Here is a 19792-nt window from a genome sequence, read left to right as displayed (position 1 = left end):
AAATATACTAAATTAATATATCGCAAAATATACCAAATTGCAAAATTTAAAATTTACCATAGATTGCAAAATATATCAGATTGTCAGTCAAAGCAACTAAGGCAAAAATTTGAAACAAACTTGATCTGCGTGTAAACATAACAAATTCTGACGAAAATAACCTCTATATATAAATATATGTATATATATATATATATATATCTATATCGTCTCGGCTGTTGACACTGATCGAGAACATATATACTTTATAGGGTCGGAGATGACTCCTTCTGCCTGTAACGTACATTTCCTCCTATTTGATGGGTAGCGGCTATTAAAATATAAATTTTATATCGTTTTGGATGTTGACGCTGATTAAGATATATATTATACCCTTTGTATTCCGGGATACATTCCAGCACAAAGTTATAATAACATTCTTTTCAGATATTTCTTGCAAATTACTCACATGTACATGCCTTTTATTCTGCAATTATTTAAACTCAATAAAAATACGTTTTGATTTTATGATAGATCTCTGTATTTTATGAATAATATCGCGTTGTATCTAAAGTTCAAATAAATATACTTAAGTGGTAAGTAAATACGTTGCCTGGCAAAGGCTAACTGAATGCGCCTCTGAAAGCCGTGTAATAGTAAAATTATAATATTTTATATTTAGCTAAGCGGATTGATTTTCATATTGGGCGAATAAATAGATGCCTACGATTTACACATGCCTCTCTGCTGTTAATTGAAATGCATAAAAAAATAATAATCATCAGCTAACTGGCTTCTGATGTTGATGTTGTTGTGGTTGTTGTTCCTTTTATTGGCCATGAATTAACTCATGACCAGTACTTGGCCCCCTGACCTTGAGCGGGCAGCGGATGATTGTAGGCAGCGGCCACATTGCCATGTGCCGCTGCTGCCGCATAATCAGTCAACTGATGCTGGGCGACTGCATGGTGAGCTGCTGCCGCATTGTAGTTGGCCGCCGCCACCGCCGACTGATTAAGATGGTAGGCGGCCTGGGACCAGTTGGAGGGCGACTCCAGCTTCGAGTAGTTATCGCTTAAATGCAACGAGGGCGAGATCTTTGAAACGCTGTCCGCGGTCAGCTTCGAGAAGTCATCAATAGTTAGCTTGGAGTAGTCTGCAAATTTGTAGAAAAAAAAGAGATATTTAGGATTAGAGTGAATAATTAGAGATAGATACGTATGTTAAAGATGCTTGGCGTGGAGAAAATAAAATAAGGCTAAAATATGCACTGCGAATGAACAATAATTGTAATGGGATACTTAATGAAAGTATGAATGCAATATTATGAGTCTTACACACTGACATTCGTATTCTAGGTTCAGCTTCTAAATAATGAAAGCGAGTGTAAGCCACAAGTTGCAATACTATTGCCAACCCATTTAGTTCAAGAAATATTCTTGGTTCATTAAAATAATCAGCTAGATCGTAATAACTGATTTTTAAGCCGCCTATTTTAATTTCATGCGAGAGTACCTCGACATGTAATTGACTGTCTTTAAATTTCTCTAATAAAACAATAATGTAAAGTTCACATTTACTGAGAAAAAGACAATACAAAAAATTTGGAATACTTAAAAAAACATTAAAGCAAAATACATTAACCTGTTCACAAACAAATTGTTTGGGAAAATTGTAGTAAGGATGTATCCTTTTTAAACAAGAACTTATACACTGTCCTTCTGAACCACAAATATTGAACTGATTGCAACATATTTTTGGGGTTTTTGCGAACTAATTTTTCAGCAGTACAGTCTTTATATATCAACAATTTTTTTCTATTAATATTGTATTGTACTATAAATATCGGCATGGATGACTTAAAGTTAAACGAAGAGTAAAAGATTTAGCTCGTAATAGAATTAAAGGATAAGATATTTATGGATGTTGAATAGGAAATAGATAGATGTAAAAATAATTTAGTGGGGAATACAATGTATTAAAAAAACAGCACTAACCTTGGTGATAGTAATTCTGGCCGCCAAAGTGGCCATGCTGCGCAAAGCCGCCTGGGAAGCCGTGTTGCGCCGCGCTCTGAACCAGATCGTAGCCACCCATTTGCGTGTGATGATGAGCCGCTGCCGCAGCGGCTGCTGCGCTGTGAGAGGTGGGTGCATGCGCTGTGGTGTGATGATGATGCGAACTGTCACTCATGCCCGTTGCACCACTCGCAGTAGTGCCTGCGGCGGGACTGTAGCCGGCCATGGAGCCAACACCAAGTGGCCCAAAGCCAAGTGGAGCAGCTGCGCTGCTGGCAGTGACGCCGACGCCAACATTGGAGCCGCTGCTGTTCATGGGCGAGAGGCCAGAACCGGAGCCGCCTGAATGTTTGCGTAGACGCGCACGACGATTGGAGAACCAGACTTGGATGCGAGCCTCCGTCAAGCTGGTGGTTTGGGCAAGCTCCTCCCGGGTGTAGACATCCGGATACTGGGTGCGGGCAAAGGCCCGTTCCAGCGCCTCCAGCTGCTCGGCGGTGAATGTGGTGCGAGAGCGTCGCTGTTTGCGTTTCAAAGGAATACCCGGCTCCGATTCGGTGTCACTGATGTCCGAGTCGCGGCCTGCCAAAAACAAAAAGAAGCAAATAAAGGAAAAGAAAAGAAAAGATGAGATGAGAAAAGGGTGTCAACTCGAACTTTATTAAAAGACTACTAAAATTATAAACGGCTCGTAAGAAGTCATAAAATTGTTCACGCTCCGCGCAGCCGCACAGAGGCAAAAGGGAACCAAAAATGACTAAATCATATTCGATGGGGCCACCGACGTGGTTCTCACTCTGATCGTGTGAATTCCCCCTGCAAAATCGAATGAGAGTGCGAGTGTGAATGTGAATGGAACCGTAGAGGAGCAATGGGAGTGTCGACGTTCACTGCGCGCCATTGCATATTAATTGAATCGTCAGGGAGCGCAACAAATCTGTCAAAAGCCACCGCAACCGCCACCGCCATCGCATCACAGATGGCAGCAGATTATGCGATCGGCAGATCTTCAACTGGGGCAAAAGGGGGAGTTGCCGCAGGCAGCTCGTAAAAGTCACCACAGTTGACAACTGACACAATATATCAAATTACACAAGAAGATGATCGGCAAGTTGTCAACGAGGCTACGCTTACTATGTACATATAGTACTATATAACTAAGACCCACACACATGGAGGAGTGCGCCAATTAACTTCGGCATCTGTTTACGAAAGCCGAATGCCGACATCGTTGTCAAATCGGCCATGAAGCGCGGCGTGTGGCAGATATTCCAAGAGTGTTGGTTATGCTAGTGGCATGTACAATTATTTGGAGAGCTCATTACACAATAGATTGACAGGCGGAAAGTGTAATAGGGTTCGTTTTCCTCTCTCTCTCACTTCGAATTATTCAACGAGATGGCAAGATCATTTTTCAAAAGAGTTACCATCACCCACCACACACACAGTTCGACTTGATCCTGCTATTGTCCGCAAAAGAGGAAATTCTTTCATCGCATTCCGCGCTGCTTTCCCTTCTACTGATCGTCCTTAAGTTCCATGTGTGTGACTGTGTATCTGTGTTTCCTTTTGATTGCGGTCAGTGTAATCTTTTCCGGTCTGTCCATCCTCCGAAATTATTAATTGATTTACTGGATTAGAACACTTTGATAGCGATCGTGTGATAAATAGTTTTAGCTAGTCGAAGGGTCTTAACAGGAAGTGAATTCGTAGAATTTTCTCTTCTCTTTGGGATCATCATGTAGTACAGTACACAAATTTATATAGGCAGCATGTGAAAAAGTTAACTTGCAGATAAGCATGAGAAACTGGTTTTTACACACTGATTTTTTGTAAGATTTACAGTAAGTGACAATTTCAATTTTATGTTTTTAATTCGATTTTATATAGTAAGTAAAAAATTATAAAATAAATTAAGTGATATTTTATTTTAAGTGAAATATTACACAAAACTGCAGTGTTTAAATAATTCTCTTCTTAATTACTGACTAAACTAATGATTTAATATTATCGTTTGGTACCAAAAATATTGGAAAAATAGCTAAGAATATAATATAATCTTAGTTATTCCATTCACTTGCAAGCCAATAAAAGAATAAATATTTCAATTTTTATACTTCATAAGATTTTTTGTTAATTTGCAAAGTGATCATCAATGAAGTTCTGACGAAATTCGTATTATTTTAGCTCAGAGTAGGACAATAAATAAATCTTATTTATCAATATATAAAAGAAGATCATAGTTAAACTCTTAATGTAAAGTAACAGTTTTTGTGAATCTGTTGAAATTAACGCTTTACTCGCCTTATGAATGGAATTATGCACCTGCTATATATGGAAATCAATGCAAATCCTTAAATCGTATTTGCAGAAACCAATTTTAATGGCTATAAAACACACCCAAAAACACAAGAGTGTGTGATGGAAAGAAATCCTAAAGCTTGGAACGCCCACTGTTTAGTGAATCGACATCGAAATCGAAATACGAAAATTCACAGTCTTATAAAAAATAAGATGAAATATAAAATACAGAAGTCAGACTATTAATCTTTCATCACACACAACAATAAAACTTAATTAAACGAAACGGGTTCCAAAACAAAAAATTAAACTGCAGAAGCCGTTCAACAAAACGAAACGATATGTGAGAAAGACAACAAACTTGGCGAGAGGAAAACAGACTTCGAGTGAAATAGAAAGAGAGAAACAGAAAGGGATGGCAATACAAATATGAGAAAAAGAAAAATCAATTAGTTTTTAAATGTTAAACAATTTATTAATTTGTTGCTACCACCACAAAGAAAGACAGAAACTAAGAGCCAGCCACCATGGCTCTGGTGGTCGAAAAAACAATCCAACACAAAACATAACAAAACAAAAGGCCACTTTTTGGCACCACAGTGGCTACTGGCGGCAGTGGCTTTCTTTTTGACTCGCCTTGTGATAAATTGCTGCGGTTTTGTAATCCAACCCGGGATATCGATCATTTTCAACGACGTTTTGAGCTGCAGTTTCAAACAGCAGGTAGTAAATGTTGGACTCCCTGAAACTGGGGGAACACTGGATTGCTCCAATGTGTGGTCATTGGGTAGTGTGTAGTGAGTGCAAATGCCCTAACACCATTCACTTTTGATAGACTGTCCAGGCCAAGTAGAGAGGGCAAAGATCAATCGGTGGAGGGGGTCTATTATCTGTGCGTATCAGTGCACATTATTGGAATACCCCAAGTGAGACCCCGAATAACTGAAATTCTACAGTCATCAATCAACAAGAATCTGACACAATTTAAATTGCCTGCATCTAATAAACTATGCGAGAGACTCGCTGAAGCTCTCTCACTTCGCCTGTTTCTCTTTCTTTGCTCAGATCTCGACAATGCTCGACATAAGCAAATGAATTCTGTGGATTGGGCATATGACATTTTATTTGTTGGGGAATGTGAGACGAGGCCCACTGTCAGCTGTCAGCTAGAGACATGGAGACACGCGCGGTTCACGGCTCACGGTTCTGTCACCGGACAGATTTGGGAAACATTTGAGTTTCATTTTGGGGCCTTCCTTCATCTGCTGCCTCTTGACATATAACATGGCTTATGGGGCGCTGGCTTCAACATCAGACTCCGATTCAGACTTATACGTGAAGCGGACTCAGTGTTTGCCTCGGTTATGTTATAAGGCTTAAGATTCTTGTCAGCAAAAGGATTACAGGAGCATTAAAAAATATGCCACTTTTATTTTGGATTTGAAAAACAACACGCGTTGAGTTGGAATTCTTTTGTGTTGTTTATTTATATTCTATTCTTGGTCTTTGTCAGACATTTCAAGTGAATTGAATGAGTGATCGTTATATTTATTATTGTATATTATATTTATTTTCCATAAATATTTATTGTCTAGATTCATTTCTTTTTGCGTTGAAAGCTCCAAAGAGAAAAAATCAAAACTAATATAATTCATTTCTTATTAGAAAATAAGACATCCTCCAAACATCGGCAACTCATTTTGACTTTGATATTGATCAAAAGTTACCCCAATTCTTTCTCTCTCTCTTTGTGAGACCGCCCAGCTTAGAAATTGTAAGTAAACGGATGTCAAAGAGCGTATAATTATATAACAAACATTTATTTAAATGCTTCTACCGAATATATTAACTATAATGTATCCACAATTTATGCTATCAACGCCCTCGCAATGCCCAAGTGATTTGAAATACAAATGAGGAGCAAATTATTTGTGACGATGACGATGCACGAAGAGCGACCCTGTTTCCATCCAAAGAAGAACATTTAAACTAATTTACAAAATTGTTAACTGACGACACGAAAATTGAGAAAAGACCAAAAATTAGTTATAATCATAATCCGGCGGCAAAAGAGCCGATTGTATGAAGCCAGGGCCCCCCGAAGATGCCACGATACAAATGCAGATCAGAAAATGCAGAATGAAATGAAACTAATTTAAATAACAATGCGCACAAACACTTGATCAAAACAAATCCCCACCGAGATGAGCAGACATACAAGACAGCACAAGACAGCGACTGCGACAGCAGCAGACACACAGATGCAGATGCAGATACAGAGACACAGATACACAAACACATACAGATACAGATACTGCATTGGGTAGCCCGGAGTTGGCTAAAGTGCGATAATACGTTAATAAAATATTTTGTAACTCATCAACACGAACGAGCCCAGCGGTACATCGAGTCGAGTTGGATCGACTCGGCGGCAAAACAGTCAAGCCCATTGGCTCATGGGCCCACAATGAGATCAAACGGAACGCACAGGACACCCCGGTGGGCATTAAAGATGCCGCATACGATCGGTGCATTTGAAGTCGAAGCGCTGCTTTTGTTAACGTTGACACTTTTTTCGGGCATGAACGATTTTAATGGGTTTTCTGGCCGAACAAATGAGCCACACCACAAGCACCACGAAGACCCCAGACCATATGGATGATAGAGGGCAGACAACGACCACATCTCTACTACACAGTGAGTGCGTGCGTGTGTGTAGACCGCACACACATGCGCTGAAGAAAAGGACCAGGATATTTTTGCGCAATCACTGAAGAGGCTACGCATCTTCCATCTCTCTTTCCGCTAGTTCACAAGTCATTTGTCATGTGACACTGCAAGAATGCAACATCTACCTTCCTCTCGCTCTCACTCGCGTTCTTCCCTGCGTCAGTGTCTGTCTCTTTCGCACTGCTAAGTTCTCTCTTGCCATTAGAGAAGGTGTGAACTGCTTTAGAACACTACCAAACCCGAACTTGAGTTTCATCGAGCGGCGACCGTTTGTCTTCTGTAGCCATTGCGACTTCTCTTCTTTGTCTCTTCTTTTCTTTTCTCTTTTCTTTACTTGTTTTTTTTTTTTTTGCAAATAATTGAACCTGTTTGTATTTGCGCTAGCTATGGATCTGGATCTGGCCCCTGTTTGCCATTGTTGCCGCATTGTCTGGCTAAGGAAAATATTTTGGTAAATTGCCCCTGGGCCCTGACCATTCTCACGCGTCGAGGTGTCCTGGCGGTCTCGCTTGATGCCTTCTCATCTATTGTCCAGAGCGCGGCTTTTCATTTACACTAATTACCACAAGTGTTTCCCCTGACTTGACTTCTTGCTGGTGTCGGTGTTTTGTCATTTGATTTTTTTGTAAATGTTTTTGTTTGCGTCTCTCACTTTCCTTTTGAGTGGGGCCTTGACCTGACATGGGTTGGACTATTACCATGCCAGATAATACAAATCGCACGCGTATTTATCAGACACAAGGTCGGCATCACAAACTGGGATCAGTCTATTGTTGCACGCGTTTAGCGAAGGCGTTGCAACATTTAGCGGCAACATTTGTTGTCGCTACAAAAATAAGGCGTGTTATCAAATGAGGCACATTTCACAGAAATGTGTTTCAAAATTTCACTCCAACCGATCGATACTTATCTTTCGGTACACTTTAATCTGCCCTTCAATCAATTTCTGCTAAATGTCAGAAATAAAATGGAAATAAACAAGTAAGAAAGCTACAGTCGAGTGTACTCGACTGTGAGATACCCGCTACCCATTTTGAATAAAAGTTATATATTTTGCGGTATATTTCTCAAAATATACCAAATATACTAGAAAATACTAAAAAAATATACCAAATGGTATATGTGGTATATCGATATAGTACCGCATTCAAAATATACCATAGACGGCACAATATACCAGATTGTCAGACAAAGTAACTAAGACCCCCAGTAAGTAGGCGTTTTTGCCCATACAAAAGAATTTCTTTAATAACTTCGACAATTTTTATCTGATCGCAACCAAATGTTCAGGAATCATAACTACTATAGTAATTATTGTATATACCAAAATTCGTAACTCTAGCTTTAAAATTACGCTTGTTATTCGATTTTTATGATTTGCGGGGGCGGAAGTGGGCGTGGCAAAAATTTGAAACAAACTTGATCTGCGTGCAAACATAACAAATGCTGTCGAAAATTATAGCTCTATCTCTTATAGTCTCTGAGATCCAGTGTTTCATACGGACGGACGGACAGACACACAGACACACAGATACACAGACGGACAGACGGACATGGCTATATCGTCTCGGCTGTTGACGCTGATCAAGAATATATATACTTTATAAGGTCGGAGATGCCTCCTTCAACCTGTTACATACATTTCCTGCCGGCACAAAGTTATAATACCCTATGGGTAGCGGGTATAAAAATGCATATACCAAAAAAAATAAAATATAATAATATTAATTTAAAACCTGAACTAACAGATTATATAAGTATATCCATGAGAATCATGTTATCAGACAAATAATTATGATAATTATTATCAGTAATCTAAAATTGGGCAAATTGGATCTTAAGCTTATAACAATTAAATAAAGCACAAACAAATATACTTTAATATCTACGGTTCAATGTTTTACAGAATTTGTCAAGATTCAAAATGTATGAAAAACAATGCTAATATAATTCTAATAATCATAATAATTATTATTATAATTTTGGTGACCAGCGAAATCAATAAATACAATTACAAACTTTTGTGACTCCAATAAAAAAAGATAAATTTCCTATTAAGAGATATTCTAAATGGAAGTATAAATAACTATAATATAGTGTCTCTTCGAATTCGGAATTGCTATTGATGACGGCAAATTACATTTAGTCGGTCAAAAAAAAAAAAAAAAAAAATATGCTCGAAACCCTTTTTTTTGCTTTTTTGTTAATTTCAAACTATCTATGCAACATATTGAATCATATTTATTTTTGTATAATGTAATGAATTTTTTAATTGGTTTTTAGTTCAAACGCGTGTCGGCAAACTATAAATAAAACTATCAATGCTCCTAATAACATCTTTATATTGTGATATCAATCGCTATTGATGAATTTCAGTAAGTATTGAGTGTTGGTTTTTTGTTTTTGTTTGTCACCAATAGCTTCCCAACGACAGTTGCAGCCCCCACACAAAAATTTCTTTTTGTATTTTCAGTTATTATTTGATATTCCACATCTTTTCGTCGCTTTTGGTGTATACGAAAAGATCAAAGCGAGCCGCCGCTAAACACAGCCAGCGACAATGAGCCCAGATGAGAGCTAAAGTTTTGGGATCTCAGGGTCGGGGATCTGAGGGCTGAGGGCCAAGAGACGACAGACGAGAGATGCGAGCAGTGGCCCTGGGAGCCAGTTGTATAAATTGTACAAAATGAAAATCAAAATCAAACGAAATTATAAGTGAAATACGAGACGAAGAAATATATATTTAATAATGCATAATTTTTTTCGGGTGCCACAGCTGAGACCAGGGCTCGGGTCCACGGACGGTTGGTTGGTTACTCCTAACCCTACCACACGACGGCAAAGAAGGCGTTGATTACAGGCAACGACACCGACTCCAGAGCTCTGATTCTGGATCACAAGAGTCAAATGGAATGGATGCTCACTGTGAATGTGTCTCTGTGAGTGCTGTTCCGATTGCAAATGGGTCCAGCTGACCAACTAAACATAATGACGGTGCCTCTGATACCGCTGCTGCTGCTGCTGCTCTGCATGATTACGAGGAATGGGAATGGAGATGGGAACAGGGACTGGGTATTGGGCATGGCAATGATGATGGGAGGGCGTGTGCTTATTATACGCTTCGACAGCATAATGATAGCTCTTGTCTTGGAAGTTATATAGATTATGTTTAGTAATTCGCATTTGTACAATTTGAAATAGTTAAATGGCTTACGCACACAGGTGCTCATATAGCAGCTAAAGGGTTCGTTGAGTTCATAATTTAAATTGCGAAGACAGAACTGAACATTAATTGCTACAGTTAAATTTTTGTTTAGTATTTTCTTGCATTCAACTTTGAGTTAGAAAAGAGATTAGTTAACATTCAATTTGGGATTTAAACTTGGAAAACATGTAAAAAGATACATACAAAATTGCTCCAGGTAAATAGAAGATTGCGCAATTTTATATTTTTGTTAAAATTAGTATGTTCGTGCATTCAACTTCGAGCGAGAAAATAAACTAGTCTACAAAATAGTCAGTTAATGTTGAAGACTTCGAAAGATGTAGATAAAGGTAGTTATAGTAAAAGGCTTAGTTAGTAAATTAAGACCTATGACAACATAAACATATGTAAATGCTTTTGGAAAAGGGTGCACAACAAACTAAATTTTGACTATTCACCTGACTTCAGTTTCCTCAGTTTCACCTGGAGTCATAAAGAACATTCGCCTCGCCGCAGGATGAAAGAAAAAACGGAATGAATTATCTGCCGAATGTCAGCAGTTCAAGGTTAGAGGACACCCAAAACATAATCAATATTCATTCAGAAAGTGCAAGCCGCAAAATGCAACATAGGACATTGGCCGTCTCAAGGTGACTGAAGGAAGCTGAGGCACCTACTGAGCCATTGTCACCTTTTCGGCCGTGTTGTGACAGGAATTGTAGCCCAAATATCAGAGAGGATGTCGGCAAAAACGGACAATTGGCATAAAGGCCAGAAGAAAAAATCAGAAAATTCAAATGTGTGAAAATGTACGTCTAATGATGCAACAAAAAATATCTAGTCAATTTTGTGGCCGAGACTCGTAAACTATGCCTCCTATATATGTAAGAGAACAGGCCAACTCTTTGACCCCCGCCGATCGTTTATCGAATGACTATGCATATTTAGCCTGATTATTGGCCCCGTTCAGAGTTTGAGTGAGTGACGGAGTAGGAGTCAGCAAACAGACTCAATGCTCAAACTGAGAGTCAGAGTCGAAGTCAGAGTCAGATACAGCGTCGAGGTCTCACGCAAAGGCAGTGAAAATCGGGTTATTAGCTGTACGTTGCGATGGAGAATCTCTAAACTCCAATATCGAATCTCTCGTGTACTTTTTTTTTTGATTCTCAGGTGTCATCATCTACACCTATTTGGTGTATTTGATCTGTGTTTGAGGCTGTTGTGTTGCCAACAACGAAACGATCGTTATCGAGCGAGGGCAGCCACATCCATTGTAATATTTTGAGCGGCTTTGATTTAAGTTTAAGTCGCTCGTTCTAAGACGATCAAAGCCGAGTTGCCGACACACACACACAAACAATTTTGTTGATTTGATCAACAAATGATTTGAGAATGATTTTACGAAATTACTTGTACATATCAAATGATCTGTAATTTTTGTAGCACGTTTTTCCCCTCGTTTGCAAGAGATTCATTACTTACCGCCGAGTATCCCGTGTATGGTATAATCCTTGCGCCCATCCTCACTGCTTCGATCACTTCCTCGTAGCAGTCGACTGATCGACGATGTCGACGGTGGATCCGCAAAACCCTCCTGTTGGAGAAAAATAGTGGACAATGAGCTAGAGACTTGTAAGGGTATGTATGTAATTTATCTTCGTATTTCTACCAGTTACACATAGAGTAGAAGGGTTGTGCTTACATGCAATGGTTTTTTTTCCTGCCTGTAATATATTTTCAATACCAATTTTTTTGGTATTCTTTAGCATTTTTGGTTTTATAAAAATTGCATAAAGGGTGTCTCACAGTCGAGCACACTTGATTGCAGTTTTCCTACTTATTATACCCGTTATCCGTAGGGTAAGAAGGTATTAAAACTTGGTGCGTACAGACTATGGCATCGTCACTGTTTTGCTATTTTAAAATTGGGTAACGGGTATCTCACAGTCGAGCACAGTAAACTGCAGTTCTCAGACTTGTTGTATCTTGTAACTGTGTATCTTATCTAAATGAGCTCACGCTATCGCACCAAATAAAGCACACAAATCCAATTAGGATCAGTGATCGCCGCATAAATATCTTTTTGGGCTACTGGTTGGGTCTATAAATTTTACGATAGGTAGCTCCGAGTCAGTTTGGCTTTTTGGGATTGGTTCGCTCAACTTCGGTTTAGACTCAGCTTTTCTTTTCTTTTCATTATATATTTTTTTTTTTGGTTTTTTGGATGCGGATTTATGTTGCACTTGGACATTAATTCCACAGACGCTCGGCAGCTGCCCACTTGGTGTTTGGACAATTTTTATCTTTTCCCCACTCTTTTGCTTTTCCACGATCTCTCTGGCTGACTGTTGTAATCCAATTAAGAGAAATGTCAAGCGTCTGGCGACAAGCCCTAAGAATTTGTCCGAGTGTCACGAGTTGTCTTAAATACCGCGACAGATCGCAGGTGTGAATTTTAATACATTTACTTGTAAAATTCAGGAAGAAAAAGGTGAATGAAACAATAACGACAGTTTCGTAATCCTTAACACAATCGCATTTCAATTGTTCACTTTAATTAAAATTGCGACTTTATATTTACTACGAAAATATATCATGAAATGAAATAGCATTGAAACAAAACCACGTTGCACTAATCATAAAAATGTTATGGGTCAGTCAATTTTTTAAATTTGATCAAAATATTGACGCTTACAATGAATAACAATAAATGCATTTATGTAATTATCTTTAGGTCTTGTATAGATATTTTGTATTTGCTCATATTATATATTATGTATATTACTATATTACATAATATCATAAGAAGATAACATAAGAAGTCAAAACTGTTAAATGCTCAAATCATCATCTGATATAATTGCAATTTTGAATTATTTTCTTCTGAATTGTGATACCAAAATTTATGGAAATTCTAAAACGTAATCAAATCAAAATGCTTCAAGTCCTCACCAATTTCTCATGCAATGCATCTAAAAACTGTCAGTTTTCATTAGAGCAACACGTCTACTTCAACTGCCATTTCAACCGCAGTATCGGCCTCAACTACACACAAATTAAAGGCGCAATGTAATCGCAGTCTGACGCAGACGATCTGTCTGATCTCTGGATGGAATTGGAGCTGATGTAGAAGTAAGATTCGGAGTTGGAGTTGGAGTTGAACGTCAGCATTTCAAATGGAGTGGCATGTGCCGCAAACATTTTCATGATTAATAATAATAGTAAACATATATTTTATTCATGCGGCAAAAACCCGTCCACGTAATGTTTTATAATTTCGGAACGAACAATGGTGCCACAACTGGCACCTCATAGTCATAGAGACAAGAGCCAGACGCCGCTTGGAGCCAACTTGCAACCAAAACTGACATTTTGTCCAGTGCGAGCATTGGAGCTGGGAACTACGCTTCACTTTGCTGTCTGGTTAGCTGCTCCGGCTACTGGCTCTTATTTCTATTGAATGTGTCATGGAAATGACAACAACAACAACAACACACGTTGCAACAGCAACAGCAACAACAACAACTGGCGAAGTATGTTTTGATTTTCAACTAGACTTTGTTGCGTTATTTATGAGTGTGCTCCTTGGGTAATGCTCTCTGTACATGGCTCTGAGTCCGCCTGGTCAGTTGTGGTGGCTTGCCTACCGGTTGTCAGTTGCCAGTTGGAATGTGTGACAGCTTATCTTGTACGAACTGACAACTGGAACCCGTCCCGAACCCGTTCAGACGCCAAATCGTTGCCCCCCGACTGAGCGACACCTTTTTTTCTTTGATTTTTTATATTCCTACTCTTGATTTCAGGCTACACAAATTCAATTGAAATTTAATTAATTAGTTGACAGTTGGATTGACACTTGAGCGCGCTTTATGCACAAAAGTATTTTCTATATTTTGGATATATTTTCGACTCTAACTTCTTGCTTGACTGACAGGTGTGGTTTGTTCTCTTCTCAGAAAGCGAAGGTTAAAGTTAGAGATGAGTTATTGTTGCATGTGGCTAACATATGTATGCAAAAATGCATAATCTTTCTTTAATCGTAATCTTTAAGAATTAAAAAACCGAATAATCTATAATGAGATGAATTGCTATTAAGAATTTTTATAAATACTAAAATAATAAACGATTGCGACGATTTTTACGATGTGAATTTGAAAACCAACGATTAATCGATTGATTTATGTAATTAATACCAGCTGAATCAATCATAATGCCGTCGAAACCACAGTAAAAACTCAAACGACTAGAGATCAGATGCAGATACAGATTGAAACTCAGCGATCTTGAAGCGAAGATCGCCAATGGCGTATTCTAATTAAGCGTGAAGCGCACCTGGAGGCTCTTTTGACGCCTACTGCCAGCCCATGCAGCGTGCACCACAGAAATAAACAAGACATGGACAGAGAGACAGCGAGTGAGAAAGAGATGATGAAGAGAGTAAGAACGAGAGAAAGGAACAGATGCAGATGCTGAGACACAGATACATTTCAGATGTGATGCAATTTCTTAGCTTGATCGCATCGATGGTCGCTCGAATTGGTATCGCCACATAAACTGTAACTAATTGCGGCTTCAAATAAAGAGACCAGCATAAGGAAGAAGACATGAGCCGCCGAAGGCAAAACCGAGTGTGTAAGGAGTGGGGATCACGGTCAGCTGCCTATGCCTCTGACCAGTAGGCAGCATTCCCAAAATAAATCAGAGGAGGAACAACAACTGTTCCCCAAGAGCAAACAACATTGGCGTAGGTTCAGAAAACGTTTGAGGCCATGATTGGTTTGTTTTGTTTCGCCGAAATGTATTTTGGTTTGCGAAAAAAACTAAATGATGAGAAATAAAACTTAGTTTATACAATTTTGTTTCCTATAAAATAACAAATATTAATAATTCTTTCTCAATTAATACAAACTAATCATATTTTTGTAGACCCTAGAAAAATGGGAAGATGACATCCGGACCCGTCAATTACAAGGACAGACTGAGGGATATGGGTACAGGTGCGTGTTGCATAGATATTTAAAAACCAGGATACCCTTTCCTTGGTGTCTAAAATATATAAGCCGTAAAATTAAAGTAAAACTAGTAAGAAAGTCACAGTTGAGTGTGCTCGACTGTGAGATACCCGCTACCTATTTTGAATAAAACCAAAATATTGCGGTATTTTTCAAAATACAGTAGAATCCGGTTATAACGACGCCGCTTATAGCGTCCGTCCGGTTTTTGAGACGAAAATTCGATGACTTGGTGGATCCCCATACAAATTAAATTGATTAAAACATTAATTATTTGAATTTTAAAAACCTATGGCAACCATAAATTAAACAAAATTTTATTTTTCAACTTTTGGTTTGTGGGTGTTCCAGCTATAACGACGGTCCCTTGAAAGTCGCTATAACCGGATTCTACTGTATACCAAATTACAAATATACTAAAAATATACCAAAAGGTATATTTGTTATATCGATATAGTACCCCATTCAAAATATACCATAGACGGCACAATATACCAGATTGTCGGCCAAAGCAACTAAAACCCCTAGTAAGTAGGCGTTTTTGCTCATATAGTACAAAAGTATTTCTTTAATAACTTCCACAATCTTTATCTGATCGCAATCAAATTTTCAGAAATCATAAATACTATAGTTATTAATATATACTTCAAAATTCGCAGTTGTAGCTTGAAAATTACGCTTGTTATTCGATTTTATTGATTTGCGGGGTGCAGAAGTGGGCGTGGCAAAAATTTGAAACAAACTTGATCTGCGTGCAAACATAACAAATACAGCTCTATCTCTTATAGTCTCTGAGATCTAGGTGTTCGTATGGACGTACGGACAGACACACAGACCCATGTCCGTCTAGATCATCCCGGCTGTTGATGCTGATCAAGAATATATATACTTCATAGGGTCGGAGATGCCTCCTTCCTGCCGGCAGAAAGTTATAATACCCTTCTACCTTATGGGTAGCGGGTATAAAAAGAAGTACAATTTTCACCATGTATAATGAGTATAGAGCGAGTCAAGGTGCCCTGAATCATAGACTGATCGTCGGGGCTTGTTGCTTCATGTTGAGATGCATGTCAAACCGGAAGAAACAGGGGAAAATACAACAAAATAAAATTACACCTTGTGTGCCATAAGGATAAAACAGTGCCGCTTGGAAAGGAGGTCAGCACGAAGACTGTTGGCGTTGGCTCATGGCTAAATCGATTTGTTAACGGTTTGGGTGGCATTGCGAAAATTTGTCGTCGCTGTTGTACAACAAAATTGTCAAGTTGCTGCTGTTGCTTTTTGTTGTCAAAAAGGGCAGACGGCATATGCAAAAGGGCCTAAAGATGTCACCGGTAACTGGCAACGTGCCATAAACAAAGCCAGCGGGCGTGCAACAGGACTCAAAACTGGACTCGGCATCGAAGGAGAAGTCGGACCCGAGAGTGCCACGTGACTTTTCGGAAAACGGAAGTAAGCCGACGACTTTCGATTGTGTTTGTATTGCGGCTAGGAATGGACATAATGTCATGTGGTTAGAGCTACTGGGCGGATCCTGCGTAAATCCCTATCCTATTTACGCTCTCACATTTTTATAGCTTCCTGCGCAGGTGCATAAAAGACATAAATAGAATAATAGAGCCTCGCACTATGAACTCACCTTGATCAATTTCTCGCGTATCTCCCAACTGAATATGCCGGGATTTTCCTTACGCATTTCATCGATACGTCCTTCGATCTCTGGCGATGTTACCTTGGGCTTCGATCCGCCAATCACTCCCGGTCTTATTGAGCCTGTCTCCTGGTAGCGATTCAGTATTTTTGACACACAGCCATGCGATACTCTCAATTGTCGCGATATCACACATGGCCGGACGCCGCTGGCCGCCATTTCCACGATTTTCAGGCGTATGTGATTGGGCAGCGGTCGACCATTTATGAAGACGCCTCCGAGTTGATTAACGCGTCCTTGGCCTGTACATATTAGAAAAGAGTGTCAGTTTATTAGATTAAATAAAGATCTTGGGGCAATTCTGGGTCAATTTGCGTAATGAATCAAGCCAGCCAATTAATAAATTACTCTATATTTGAGAATATAAGTTATTGTTTTATATACAAATTTTAGATGGAGTGTCTATTAACGTAACATAATCATATACATACGTTATGTAGTCTGCTTTATTGTAGTTAATGTGAATGATAGCTTTCTCTTTAAATATTAGTAATTTTAGTATAAGTATTTAGTTAGTACCTTCAACCTTGGCAAGTATTTCAGGGAGTAATTGGCGTATTTTCTAATTTTATAAAGAATGGTAAAGTTTTTACACTCATTGGTCATAGTTTGCATGTCTGTTGGGAAGGAAACTTTGAACGATCAGGAGAGTCAAAGTTTATCTAGATACATATTTACCAGCAAACCGATCAACTTTGGTGTCAATATCTAGTCTACCTAAGCGTTAAATGTTTTTTTTTTTTAAATTCGGAAGGAAATCAATAAAGCCAGTATTATGAAGTGAATGATTTCATGTGATAAGCTCGTTTCAAGAACCAAATTATGAGAAAATATTTAAATTCAAAATTGCGCAAATGCGACATGGTTTTGCGTTTTTTTGGAATTTTACGCATTTGAAGTGCTCAAAACAAATTAAACCAATCTGAATCAGGCGTTAGAGTATTAGACGATAAGATATAACGACCAAATTGAGAATTCACCGCTTAATATTTCATCTGTATTAAGACGATCAGATATTACGACGATCAGATTGAGAATAAACCTCTTAAAGTTTGATCTGTATGGCATATTTGTTAGAATAAATGATAGCTTACCTTGAAAAGGATAACCGGCAAAAAGAGGTCGTAAGGAGTTGGCGCTGGACATATCCATTTTTTAATGTTTTGCTTAACAGTTAACTTAGAAACTATGTTTTGCAACTTTTGGCAGTACGAATAGCGTGGACCACAAGTCAAAGGCTTAAGTGGGTCGATGCATGTGGTCGATAAGCATACACCAGCACTCACACACACACACAAAGAGATACGAGTACGGACACATACAATAATTAGGAAAAAATGCAAATTATAATCCACAATTCACATGCTGGTCTAAAGCTATAGTAAATATAACTATATTCTAGCCAGAGCTATAGCTGTAACAGTAAATTGCGCGCACGCGATTTCCGACGGAAGGAAGCGAGGCACGATGCTGACGTTGACGTTGACGATGATTCGAGTGGATGCTGAAAACGCGACGTGGTTTCTCGTTTCTTGGAATTGCGCGCGCTTGCAACGATCAAACAGCACGAGACTTGCAAAGCAACTAAAGGCATAAATTAACGAAGGCCGGCCGGGCGACGAATGCGGCCGACAATGAGATCGCGGCTATAAACTGGTTTCCCACCAAACAATACAACACAACAAGCTGAGGGAGAGAGTGAGCTGCGCACAGCTTTCGCGTCCGCCCTTTTGTGCTGCTGCCGCTGCCTGGCGCCACAATATGGCAACGATCAAAAAGTTGCCAGCGACAGCGCGAGCACGAGTGAGAGAGCATGATAAGTCGTTACTCTCTCGCTGCTCTCTGCTCTCTCGCTGTGTGCGCTTTAATCAATTGCGACCACACGGCACGCCTCTGAACTGTCTGCGCACGCTGATTGGCCGACTGCTTTGGGGCGGTTCGTGCTCAGCGCTTTGATATCAACAATAATCAAGAACATCAACCCCCTCCCGTTCCCGTTGCCGTTGCCCGTTGCCGTTGCCCGTTGTCGCTGCCGTTGCCCGTCGGCATCATCAGCGATCTTTCTGCAGCTGTCACTAGTCTTGTCATGGCTGTTGCAACTGCTCGCTCTCTCCTTCTCTCTCTTGCTTGCTCTCTCCTATTCAGCCCTTCATTGTTGTCCTTGTGTATGTGACACTTTTGTATAAATGGATGACTTTTGTCGCTGGCAGCCAATTAAAGCGTGAAGGCTGCCGGCGGCTGGCGGCTGGCACGGCACAGGGCACAAGGCATGGCAATGGCAATGGCACAGGATAGAACAGGACACATGGCCACCGATTTTACCTTTTGCGCATTATATTATCAATCGTTCCGCTTGGCATTTTAGCACCCACGGTCGTCTGTGTGTACGTTTGTGTGTATGTTTATGCCATTTTTCCACTTCTTCTTCTTCTTCGCTGTCGTCTTTTTGGTTGCTGTTGTTGTTGTATTCATTTGCAATTTTGATGGGTTGTTAGTTGGGTTAGGTCCAAGAGCAACTCGACATAGACATAGGCATTGCGTAGTTCCCGCATTGTTGTTTGTCATCATCAAGTTTTATGGGGGTTCCAGTTTCTTTGACTTGCTTGGCTTATCCTGCCACACTCACTCACACACACACTCACACACACACACGCACAATGCAAGTCTATGCCTATTTACGTGCAACGTTTTTTTTGTCCAGACATCATGTCATTTTGTTTATCTAACCACATTGTTACTCTTGTTGTACCATCGATGTTTCGTTAGCAGATAAGAAACTTTGAAAGTTGTGTTTGCAATACATTTCGATGGGGTTGGCTACGATGGTAATTGGCTA

The 19792-nt window shown here is 39.4% G+C and overlaps 1 protein-coding gene across 1 annotated transcript; it reads right to left on the bottom strand.

The window, feature by feature from the left end:
- Positions 1-522: 522 nt before the first annotated feature.
- On the bottom strand, positions 523-18518 carry LOC117568661 (protein gooseberry-neuro). The gene is made up of 5 exons (XM_034249463.2): positions 18051-18518; positions 16885-17198; positions 11716-11827; positions 1977-2579; positions 523-1135 (listed from the first exon to the last, which is right to left on the bottom strand). Exons 1-5 carry the CDS (start codon positions 18106-18108, stop codon positions 828-830), a joined length of 1395 nt encoding a protein of 464 aa, XP_034105354.1. The 5' UTR covers positions 18109-18518; the 3' UTR covers positions 523-827.
- Positions 18519-19792: the final 1274 nt, after the last annotated feature.

The sequence above is a fragment of the Drosophila albomicans genome, chromosome 3 (assembly GCF_009650485.2).
Source record: "Drosophila albomicans strain 15112-1751.03 chromosome 3, ASM965048v2, whole genome shotgun sequence".
NCBI lineage: Eukaryota > Metazoa > Arthropoda > Insecta > Diptera > Drosophilidae > Drosophila > Drosophila albomicans.
The sequence above is the reverse complement of the archived record's forward strand: the minus strand, read 5'-3'. Positions and strand labels throughout refer to the sequence as shown.